Source organism: Lucilia cuprina, chromosome 5, assembly GCF_022045245.1.
Source record: "Lucilia cuprina isolate Lc7/37 chromosome 5, ASM2204524v1, whole genome shotgun sequence".
NCBI classification, from domain to species: domain Eukaryota; kingdom Metazoa; phylum Arthropoda; class Insecta; order Diptera; family Calliphoridae; genus Lucilia; species Lucilia cuprina.
The window spans coordinates 4,398,715-4,410,814 of NC_060953.1; the positions used below are offsets into that span (position 1 = coordinate 4,398,715).

Genomic DNA, 12,100 nt, shown 5'->3' on the forward strand with positions numbered 1-12,100 from the left:
CAAAACTGAGAGTTATTCTTTCAACAAAACTCTTACCCAGTTGTATGAGCAACAATACTTGCAATGTTGCATGTACTCATTGCTTTTTTAGAAATTCGGCGTCAAGTCTGCGTGGGGAGTATTTTTAATTCCCACAACAACAAATTTTTAATGCCACCACCATCATACAATATTAATATTTGTTTTAACGAAACATAAAAATTATTGAATGAAGCGTAAAACCAAAAAACATATTGCAACTTAAATGTAGACACTCACCTCATTTGCCACATAAAATATCTATGTAAATGGCATAACGATATGTATGGCAAGCATCAGCTGAAATATTGTGGCACATAAAATAATCTCCAAAACTGCCATAAACAACATGCTGTTACTTCGGACTTTGGCAATTTTTCTCTTGCGCTTCGATTACACATCATTCATTCACCAAATCACTCACCTCACACACTCATTTGTTCTTGGGCTCATTCCTTGACTGGTGTTTGCTAAAGAAAATTTTGCTCATAATTTCATTGTTATTGTTGTTGGAGTTTTTTTGTATGAAGTATGACGTAAGTTAGATTCTGTTTGCCTCCAGCAATAGGGAAAGGTTAATGACCCGCTCTGTCTGTAAGTGTATGGTGTGTATCATTTAGCTGTAACAGGGAGGGGGAAAGGGTAGAAATTATACACATTTTGTAAGGAAATATGAGCCATTTAGAAATTTTAATAAGGAAGCTTTAAACAAAAAAATAAACAATTTGAACTAGAAGAGAACTAGAGCAGAAGTAGAACAGAACTAGAACAGAACTAAAACAGAACTAGAACAGAACTAGAACAGAACTGTAACAGAACTAGAACAGGACTAGAACAGAAGTAGAACAGAACTAGAACAGAACTAGAACAGAGCTAGAACAGAACTAGAACAGAACTAGAACAGAACTAAAACAGAACTAGAACATAACTAGAACGGAACTAGAACATAACTAGAACAGAACTAGAACAAAACTAGAACAGAACTAGAACATAACTAGAACAGAACTAGAACTAGAACAGAACTAGAACAGAACTAGAACAGAACTAGAACAGAACTAGAACAGAACTAGAACAGAACTAGAACTAGAACAGAACTAGAACAGAACTAGAATAGAACTAGAAAAGAACTAGAACATAACTGGAACAGAACTAGAACAGAATTAGAGTAGAACTAGAACAAAACTAGAACAGAACTAGAACAGAACTGGAACAGAAATAGAACAGAACTAGAACAGAACTAGAACTAGAACAGCACTAGAACAGAACTAGAACAGAACTAGAACAGAACTAGAACAGAACTATAACATAACTAGAACAAAACTAGAACAGAACTAGAACAGAACTAGAACAGAACTAGAACAGAACTAAAACAGAACTAGAACAGAACTAGAACAGAACTGTAACAGAACTAGAACAGGACTAGAACAGAACTAGAACAGAACTAGAACAGAACTAGAACAGAACTAGAACAGAACTAGAACAGAACTAGAACAGAACTAGAACAGAACAGAACTAGAACAGAACTGGAACAGAACTGAAACAGAACTAGATCAGAACTAGAACATCTATCTACCTACCTATCTATCAATCTATCTATCTATCTATCTATCTATCTATCTATCTATCTATCTATCTATCTATCTATCTATCTATCTATCTATCTATCTATCTATCTATCTATCTATCTATCTATCTATCTATCTATCTATCTATCTATCTATCTATCTATCTATCTATCTATCTATCTATCTATCTATCTATCTATCTATCCAATTAACTCAATTTATTTTTTAAATTTAACGTTTTCTTTCATAAACATACCGACAACTCTTATATTGAGCAGTAAAGTTATCAGACAAAAGCAAATTTAATGAATAGACAGCAACAATAATATAAAAATTGTTTGTCTGAACACTAACATACCAGGTAGCCAGCCACAGAAACAGCGAAACACAGTCATTTGATACAGAAACACATCTGACAGACTGACTCATTGCCAGGCAACAATATAACAGCAGCAGTATGCATACAAACCAAATTTAGAGATAAGAAGAATAAAGTATAAAAATAAAAAGCAAACACACGAACATTGTATTCAACGACAAAAAATACAAAAATAAACAACAACCGACAGAGCAGGCATTGTATGTTTGTATGTACAGTTGCTATTGTATGCATACAATAGCAAACGAAAAAACCTACAACAAAACCACATAACGACAAAAACGAAAACATAGAGATACACACATAAATAGCCAGAGAATATAAACATACAAATTATTTTGTAAACAGAGAGCGTAAAGCAGACAGTAGAAAACAAAAGCAAATAGATTTTATCGGTTTTGTAACAAGAAAGAAAGAGACAACTGTAGTTGATACAAATAATTTTAAAATTTCTTCTCATTTGTTGGCTCATTTACTCTATGCGTATGCTCATACATTAACAGTTAGTCGGCCAGACATCGTTTGTTATTATTTTGTGTAGTGTGTATAAAAGAACCAACGGCCTCGTAACGAAAAAGTGACGCATAACTAAAAAGAATTTTCAATAAATGTATTTTCTTAAGAATTTGTGTAAAAATTGAGAAAAAGAAATCAAAAAATATAGAAAATGAATAATTTTACTTTGGAACGTAATACGTATCGTCGAAAATTGATAATGCTGGTGAAACAGCATCCCATATTATGGAATAAAACCCAAGAAAATTATAATCGCAATCGACCACAGAAAATCATGGCATGGCATCAAATTTCCGAACAGCTGGACATATCGGGTAAGAGGAAAAAGAAAGAAAAAGTAAATAAGCAAAGAGCAATAAAATAAGAATACACAGAGTTGCTGTGAAAAGTTTTAGGTGGCCAGATTGTAAGAAGTCGAAAAAAAGCGTTAAATTTAAATTTATTTAAAAATTTAATAATTTACTGAAGTTATGCAAATAACAAGTAAATTAAACGGAATGCAATAGAAAATAAAGAACAAGCAACATATTGAAGATAGAAAAAGTAACAGAATTTTAGGGTTCTATAGTTGAAACGAAAAAACGACTTTTCGACTATTTTAGATTTTTTCTACTATTCGACATTTTTCGACGTTTTTTGAATTTTCGACTTTATCCGACTATTTTCGACTTTTCTACTATTTTTGACTTTTTCCTACTTTTTACGATTTTTCAACTATTTTCGACATTTTTTGACTATTATCGACTTTTTCCGACATTTTTTGACTTTTTTCGACATTTTTCGACTTTTTCCGACTTATTCGTTTTTTTTTTATTTTTTCCGACTACGACTTTTTTGACTATTTTCGACTTTTTCCGACATTTTACGACTTCTTCCGACATTCCGACAATTTTCGACATTTTCCGACTTTTTGATTTATTACGACTTTTCGACTTTTTCCAACTTTTCCGACTTTTGTTTACAAAGTCGAATTTTTTCTTAGACGATAATCGACTTTTTTCGACCAAATGTCGATTGTTCGATTATTCAACCCTACAGAGTTGTATGAAAACAAGGTGGCCAGATTTTTAAAGTTAAACTTTTTTTTAATTTAAATAACATTAATCTTCTTTAATTTTCCTCGTTTAGTTGATAGACTACGTCGCACTTGGGAAAATCTACGTGATCAATATCGACGCGATTTAAAACGTGAAGTACGTTACGGCTTTAAATCGAAATGGCGTTTTTTCACCGATATGGATTTTATTCGCGATATGGTATCCTGTAAAGAACATGAATTTAAAGAAAATGAATTTACCGATTCCGATTCAGAGCTAGATGTTACAGATAATCAAAATCATGGTGTACAAACACAATGCAGTCCCATCAGCACTACTCTTGTAGCTCCAACTACCACACAAACCATAACCACACCAACTAATTCTACTATTTCAAATAACACCAGCAGCCCTACAAATGTCTTACCCTTTCAACCTATAATGCTAAGTAAGCAATGGCAGGTGTCGGTGCCACAACCAGAAGAAATGTCACAAATATATAATCCCACACCAGTGGCCATCTATACAACACTTAACGCTCCACCAGCACCAGCCACCATGGAACCCCTAAATTATCATACAAATTGTGACTCCTCCAAAGATTGCCAGCAACCGAATAATGAAACCAGCTTAAACTATGAAACAGTAGCCAAACAGGAACCAGATTTAGATCTTGAATTAGACAATAATCCTCCAGCTATAGAAATTCAAGATTCAACACCTGAAAAGTCCAATGAAAGCTCAAATACTAGAGAATTCCAAGAACCTAGTGTTTCGACATCTTGCCACAAAAGATCTCGTTTGTCTGTAGAAGAAATTTCGGATACAGCGATGGCCAGCACATCACGTTCTCAAATAAAAACGGAAACCGATCTTAATGCTAAAGATGATGATTATTATTTTGTCATGAGTCTCTTGCCATCGCTAAGACAAATTCCCCGTAATCGTAAATTTCCTTTAAGGATTGGTATTATGAGTTTAATAGCTAAGGATTTGGAGGAAATATGTAAGGAGTAAAGAGCCTATTGCAGTTATTTTGTGATCAAAAAATACTTAAGTTGTAAAGAAAAGTTATAACAAATGTTTTAATAAAATTAATTCAAATCTAAATTTGTTAAAATTTTCTAGATTGTTACCCTTCGCCTGGGTAACAATCTTGTCGCGATGCGAGGGCTTACGTACACTGTGTTGTCAGGGCCTTCTAAGTTTATTGGTTTCAAACCTTTAGTCGCGGTGGGTTCTGGCTTTAAAGAGGTGTATAACTTTAATAGAAAAGTTTATCCGCATACAATTTATATAAATGTTTATCCGAATAGAGTTTTTCTACGGAATGTTTATCCGAATAAAGTTTTTCTATTGAAATTCTTATAGGGATAGAGTTTTCTTACGGAAAGTTTATCCGAATAAAGTTTTTCTTTTCTTATAGAAAATTAAATTCGGTTAGAGTTTTCTTATAGAAATTATCCAGATAAAGTTTTGTTTAGAAAAATTTATACGGATAAAGTTTTTCTTTAGAAAAGATTATCTAAATAAAGTTTTTCTATAAAAAAGTATACGGATAAAGTTTGTTTTAGGGAAATTGTAGAAAAGTTTCAATAGAAAAGTTCATACATATAATGTTTTTCTATATAAAGATAAAGTATTTCTATAGAAAAGCGAAATGAGTTTTTCTATAGAAAAGTTTATCCGGACAGAATTTTCTTATACAAAAGTTTATCCACAAAGAGTTGTCTTCTAGAAAAGTTTATCCGGATAATGTTTTGCAACAGAAAAGCTTATCTGGATAACGTTTTTTAACAGAAAAGTTTAAGCAATTTAAAGTTTTTGTATTTCTTTTAAAAATTTTTGTATGGAAATCTCAAATTGGATAAACTTTTTGTATAAAATTTTTTTCAGCTTTAAGATTATTCCCGGAAAATTTTATCTTTTTAAATTTTTTTCTGAGAAAATTTTTTCTTTTAAATTTTTCTTCAATTTGATTTTATTGTAAATTATAATTTGAATTCCTTTTTATTAAATTAGGTATTTTTATTGAATTCTTAATAAATTCTAATCATTTTAATTTGTTTTAACATTTACATTTTGCCCCCAAAACACCTTTAAACCTTGTGCAATTTGTTATTCATCATTGATTTTCCCAGAGCTCTTATTTAAACTAATTAAAATTCAATTCACACAAATGTTAAAGATAGAACCAACTACTACAACCCAAATCAAATAATGACCAGAAATCCCTTTAGTGCGTTTTAAATATTATTCATGTCGTTTCCACCAGCAATTTAGGAGAACAAACAAGGAATACAAAAAATAAACAAAGCAGACCCTGAGCAAATTTTACGAACATCCTTTAGGACGATAAAGAACACACACTAAATGAAAATGCAAAAATATTTCTCATCAAAAAAGTCATAAAGAATGTTAATGAACTTTAATAAGAAAGAACGAAAACAGAACGTAAAGGTTTTTGGTGTTTTTCCCGAAAAAAGGACAATGAACGTTAAAAAAGGAGGTTAATATTCTTAAGGAATAACTAAAGAACTTACATAGAAACTGACTAATACAGTCACTTTGTTGTTGTCCTGCTAAAATGTCAAAAATGGGTCATTGTTTAAAGGACCAACAAAATATTTTCATAGACACCTAACAAAGGCCAAAGTACCCAGGAGGGAGTGTGTTTGTGTGTGAACAAGTTAATAAAAATGTTTTTATTGTTGCCATTGAATATATCCTGACATCGTCATAATGTCCGCAACAAAAAAATCCTTTTAAATAGCTGTGCATGTCAATAATTTGTCGGGTGTTAAAACAGGTTAAAGCACCCATAAACATATTTCCACATGCTCTGTTTGTTCATAAATATTTTTTAGGGAATTTTGACCTTTTTATTGCACACAGAAAACCAATTGCTACTGGTTTCTTGGTGTTCATTTAAGGCGTTTTATGAACGTTGGGCGTTCATTTTGTTCCTGTATTTAATGTAAGAAGTCAACACAAAGGATTTCTAAGGATACAAATTGTGTTGTTATGTTTTTAAATTTATGACTCATAAAAACATGCCAAAAATTACTGGGAAAGGGACAAGGATTAATACAGTGTATGTGTGTGTATGTTTGTAATTTTAAAATTATTATTAGAACCTATAAATTATTTTTAGATGATTCATTTATATTAAAGGCTCCTCAGAGAGGAGGGTGAGTGACTTCGCAATGAAAGGTGCCTATAAGGTGAAAGAGCATTAGTCACAAAAATGTCAATAAATATAACATATAAGAAGAACTTAACTGTTGATAAAATAGAACAAAACTAAAGCGGAAGTTGAACTGTACTAGAACATAATTGAAATAAAACTGAAACAGAATTAGAACAGAACTAGAACAGAATTAGAACGGAACTAGAACAGAATTAGAACAGAACTAGAACAGAACTAGAACAGAACTAGAACAGAACTAGAACAGAACTAGAAGAGAACTAGAACAGAACTAGAACAAAACTAGAACAGAACTAGAACATAACTAAAACAGAACTAGAACAGTACTAGAACAGAACTAGAACATAACTAGAACAGAACTAAAACAGAACTAGAAAATAACTAGAACAGAACTAGAACAGAACTAAAACAGAACTAGAACAGAACTAGAACAAAACTAGAACAGAACTAGAACTAGAACAGAACTAGAAGAGAACTAGAACAGAGCTAGAACAGATCTAGAACAGAACTAGAACAGATCTAGAACAGAACTAGGACAGAACTAGAACAGAACTAGAACAGAACTAGAACAGAACTAGAACAGAACTAGAAAAAAACTAGAACAGAATTAGAAGAGAACTATAGCAGAACTAGAATAGAACTAAAGCGGAACTAGAAAGGAACTAGAACAGTTATAAAATTTTCTGTAAAAATACTTTAACTCCGAAAGACTATCATAACTGTATGTAAAAGCCCTTAAACAATTCGTAGCCTTGAATTTCACATTGTTATTTAGAAACCTTCATATCATTAAACACCTTCAATTTTTTTTTCAAAATCACTTTACAGACCTCCAAAATCTACTTCACGCATTTAGCGGATCCTTTATAAACGCACAAAAAATCCATTAACCAAAATAACCTTCTGCCATGAAGCAATCATCATCTTCAGCAGCAACCCTATAATCATTCACCAGCCATGTCCTTTCACAAAGACCGGCCTTTAAACAAAAACATTAAAAATTTGTACATAAAATAAAACCGAAAAAAAAATCTAGCAAAACGAGGGAAAACATTTTTAAATGAAACACTTTCAAAGACAAAAATTAACATTGCATCAGACGACAATGAAAATGTGTGGACACACGTGCATGATGTAGCACAGTACAAGGTAGAACATAAGAAGCCAAGGATAACCGACTGTCGCCTAAATTCAACATTCTACAGCAGACATGATGCAAATCCTTGCAATACATACACATACTCAATACAAGGGCAAGGACACTTAAGCATGCGCATGTGACAAGGTAAATGACTTTAAAGGCTATTTTTACGAATGGTAAGAGAGTAAACTGAATATACTATAGACGTTCTCCCGCTCTCTTTTAATGTTAGCAAAATTTTGTTCGAAAATCCGGCCGGCTATTTTAGTATTTTAGCTTTTGGTTTTGTATTTTTTATTAAAATAATAAAAATAAATTAAACCTTGTTGAACTAAATTTAATGTCAAAGGACCTTCATGTCTCCCTTCTGGCTTAAAGATTTAGAGGTCTTTCAGTTTTTTTTTCTTTAAGGTTAAGTGTACGTCTATAAACAGCGAAAGACATTGAACAGGATAAATATTTAAATTAATAAATATAGAATGTTAAGAACTAGAGACAAAAGCGTGTCAGGGTTTAATAAATAAACATTTTTATAAGCAATTTGTAGAAAAATTTAGTCCGATAAAGAACTGAAATAAAACTTAACTAGATCTGTACTAGAACTGAACTAGAACTGAAATAGAACTGAACTAGAACTAAACTAGAATTGTACTAGAACTGAACTAGAACTAAAGTAGAACTGAACTAAAACTGAAATAGAGCTGAACTAAACTAGAACTGAACTAGAACTGAACTAGAACTGAACTAGAACTGAACTAGAACTGAACTAGAACTGAACTAGAACTGAACTAGAACTGAACTAGAACTGAACTAGAACTGAACTAGAACTGAACTAGAACTGAACTAGAACTGAACTAGAACTGAACTAGAACTGAACTAGAACTGAACTAGAACTGAACTAGAACTGAACTAGAACTGAACTAGAACTGAACTAGAACTGAACTAGAACTGAACTAGAACTGAAATAGAACTGAACTAGAACTGAACTAGAACTGAACAAGAACTGAACTAGAACTGAACTAGAAATGAACTAGAACTGAACTAAAACTAAACAAGAACTGACCTAGAACTGATCTTGGATCATTCAAAATTTTCATTACAAAAGCTCGAAAAGCAATATACCTATTTTCATACAATTTCAATAGAATTCCTGGTAAAGTAATTTTTCCCCTCTTAAAATATCACTTAGTTACTAACAATTAGTTAATTTATATAAATTATATTTTAGATTATAATAGCAACATAATAAACTAAACTACTTTAACATAACAACCGTGTCTAACTAACTGCAAAAAAAGTACGACAAAAGTATTAAAAAAACTTGCAAATTATAAAGACAAGGGGTGTTTTACAAAAAAGTTTCGGTAAGTCCCTTTAACCAGATTAAAACACATTTTTAGCAAATGGTTTAAAATCATACCATTATTACCAACACAAGTCTTCCTGCCTTACTTCTCAGACAACTCAGTCTGATTAAACAGAATAAAAACTTTCTATATTTGTAGTGGCACCCTACCCCTACTACAAATAAATAGGTTATATTACCAAAAAAAAGCACAAAAATGTATTTGGAAAAAAAAACACATTTACAATTATTTTAAACAATACAAAACAACCCCTTTTACGAAAGCAAAGATATGTGCAAATTCTATGTTTTATTTTTAATGTTTTTCTGCTGCTTTGTGCAGCAGTTGCTGTAAGAAAAACTTGAAACTGCGACACTGACCTCATACCCTAAACTTGAAATTTCAAACTAAAAAAAAAACAACAGCACAGCAATACAAGTCATGTATGGAGGAAAAAATCTATAAGAGAAATCCATACTAAACAAATATCCAGCAACACCAACCCATTAAGAATATTTATTTAAAGGAAAGCAGGAAAAACAGGGAACATGAATAAAAAAAAACAAAATTAGCAGAAAAACACAAAATTGCATGTTCAAACTTGCCTTTTTTCTCCCGTTTGTGGAATAGAAGAATCTGTGGCCAAACCTAGGCATACAATGATTTAAAGATAAACAAGTAAAATTGGTAGCACAAAAGCAGTGAGTCCCAAAAGAATAAGTTATAGAACAAAATTAGGACATAACTAGAACAGAACTAAAATAGAATTAGATTAGAACTAGACAAGAGCTAGAACAGAACTAGAATAGAACTAGAACAGAACTAGAACAGAACTAGAACAGAACTAGAACAGAACTAGAACTGAACTAGAACGGAACTAAAACAAACTAGAACTGAACTAAAACATAACAGAACTAGAACAGAACTAGAATAGAACTAGAACAGAACCAGAATAGAACTAGAACAGAACTAAAACAGAACTAGAGTAGAACTGAAACAGAACTAGAACATAACCATAATAAAACTAGAACAGAACTTAGACAGAACTAGAACATAACTAGAAGTAGAAAAGAACTAAAACAGAACTAGAAGTAGAAAAGAACTTGAACAGAACTGGCAGAACTATAATATTATTTATTTAAAAAAATAACAAATTCTTTATTTATTTAACAAATTTTACAATTGTCACTACTTTTACCTTTAATTCTTTTACCTTTAATTTCCTTTATATCCACTTAACACTTCTTTAACGTCGTTTCGTATAAAAAGCATTACGACGGCGCATAACGGCGTTCACTTGCGCAACTCCGTACTCTGCGCAACTTATTTCATAGCAGCTTCCCTCACATCACATTTACTAAATCTTTCACCGAAACTTTTTGTACAAAATAACTTTGCCACCGACTTAAAAACATTTGCAAGTTATTCTTTATGATTTTCTTAATTATTTAACACCAAATTTTTTTAATATTGTTAATTTTTTACCACCTAAAACTTAATTTTAATTTTTACTATTTTCACACGTTTTTAATGCACCGACTGCTGTTGACTAACTAAAAAAACAAAACGAAGGAGAAATGTAAACAAATAAAATAACAACAACAACACCATTTACGACATATTGTGTTGTGCTCTTTTTAAAATAGGTACTCTTTATTTACATAAATGCTTTGTTGTTGTTGCTTATATAGGAATATTTTGTTTTAGCTTAGTTAAGACACTAATCTATTGCTTATTAATGAGTATGATTGGTAAGTGTCTTTGCTTAAATTTAATGAAGACACTTTTCTAAATATTAACAAAAAGTTAATCGAAATTTGTATACGAATAAACAAATTATTCGGTTATGTGTTATTGGGGAAAAATTTTATCCGAATAATTTTATTTGGAAATAAATTTCTAAAATTCATTTTCCTTGGAAAAAATGCCCACTTTATGAAAACACAGTTTGTGTAACACTGCATTTGAAAATATACATTATACGTTTTTTGTTTAAATCCCTCTTCTACAATGTTCTGTAAGTAGTATTGTGTGTCATATCGACACTTTGTCTATTTGACAAACTGTTTCATCATTGCAAGTTTATGTACATAAGTACATACATATGCATGCAATCAGGCATTTGTGTGTTTGTTTTCACTCTTTAGCTGCTGTCGTATTGTCAATATTTTTTGTTACTTTTATTGTTGTTATCGTTTCTGTTGCTGCTTCTACTTTTTCCCTTTATTTTGTTGCTGCTGCTATACTATACTATTATTTTATAAAATACATTGACTTTTCTTCATTTCATTTTGTTCTTTTATATACCCCCAATGTTTTGTTGTTGTTGTTGTTTTTGTTGCATTATTTTTGTTATTTTGCAAATTTACATACATAACGTCTGTTTGTATTATCCCCACTCTCAATTTTTTCTTAGTTTCATTCGGTGTATGTTAAGTTGTCTGTTGTTGTCGGTTTTTGTTTTGCCTAAAGAACCCTGTCTCGTTTGCTAAAATGTGTGTGTGTTTGTATGTTTATTTTCAAGTTTGTTTCAAAGTATTTATATATATTTCGCTTTCGTCTGCAATGTCTGTTGATGTAGTGTATTTTGCACCAGGAATGGAAAGTTTACATTTAAGATTATACAACAGACTAAACCATAGACTTAACAATACACTAGACTTTAGAATACACTAAGACTAGACTAGTCTAGCCTATATACTATAACATAGAATACACCAAAGACTACACTAGGACTAGACTATGAACTATATTACAGATTAGACTAAATTCTAGACTAAATTCTAGACTATAGACTAGACTATAGACTAGACTATAGACTAGACTATAGACTAGACTATAGACTAGACTATAGAATAGACTATAGACTAGACTATAGACTAGACTATAG

The 12,100-nt window shown here is 31.2% G+C and overlaps 1 protein-coding gene and 1 long non-coding RNA gene across 3 annotated transcripts in view; one reads left to right on the forward strand and one right to left on the reverse strand.

The window, feature by feature from the left end:
* The window catches only part of LOC124420382, a 33,911-nt gene extending 23,167 nt beyond the window's left edge, over window positions 1-10,744 (reverse strand). Inside the window, exons 1-2 of one of the 2 annotated variants that reach the window (XR_006941160.1) lie at window positions 10,424-10,744; window positions 259-638 (exon numbers count right to left, since the gene is read on the reverse strand). This is a non-coding gene — a long non-coding RNA (uncharacterized LOC124420382). Of the gene's footprint in view, window positions 1-258; window positions 639-10,408 lie in introns of both variants that reach the window. The other variant, XR_006941161.1, reaches the window with a different exon arrangement.
* On the forward strand, window positions 2,026-4,663 carry LOC111687400. Its single transcript, XM_023449837.2, has 2 exons — window positions 2,026-2,792; window positions 3,607-4,663. Exons 1-2 carry the CDS (start codon window positions 2,630-2,632, stop codon window positions 4,530-4,532), a joined length of 1,089 nt encoding a protein of 362 aa, XP_023305605.2. The 5' UTR covers window positions 2,026-2,629; the 3' UTR covers window positions 4,533-4,663.
* Window positions 10,745-12,100: the final 1,356 nt, after the last annotated feature.

Bases quoted from the DNA above. Each gene is read 5' to 3' on its own strand.
- LOC111687400 (XM_023449837.2), top strand. From the start codon at position 2,630: ATGAATAATTTTACTTTGGAACGTAATACGTATCGTCGAAAATTGATA. The intron at 2,793-3,606 runs GTAAGAGGAAAA...TTCCTCGTTTAG, and splicing joins CGAACAGCTGGACATATCGG to TTGATAGACTACGTCGCACT.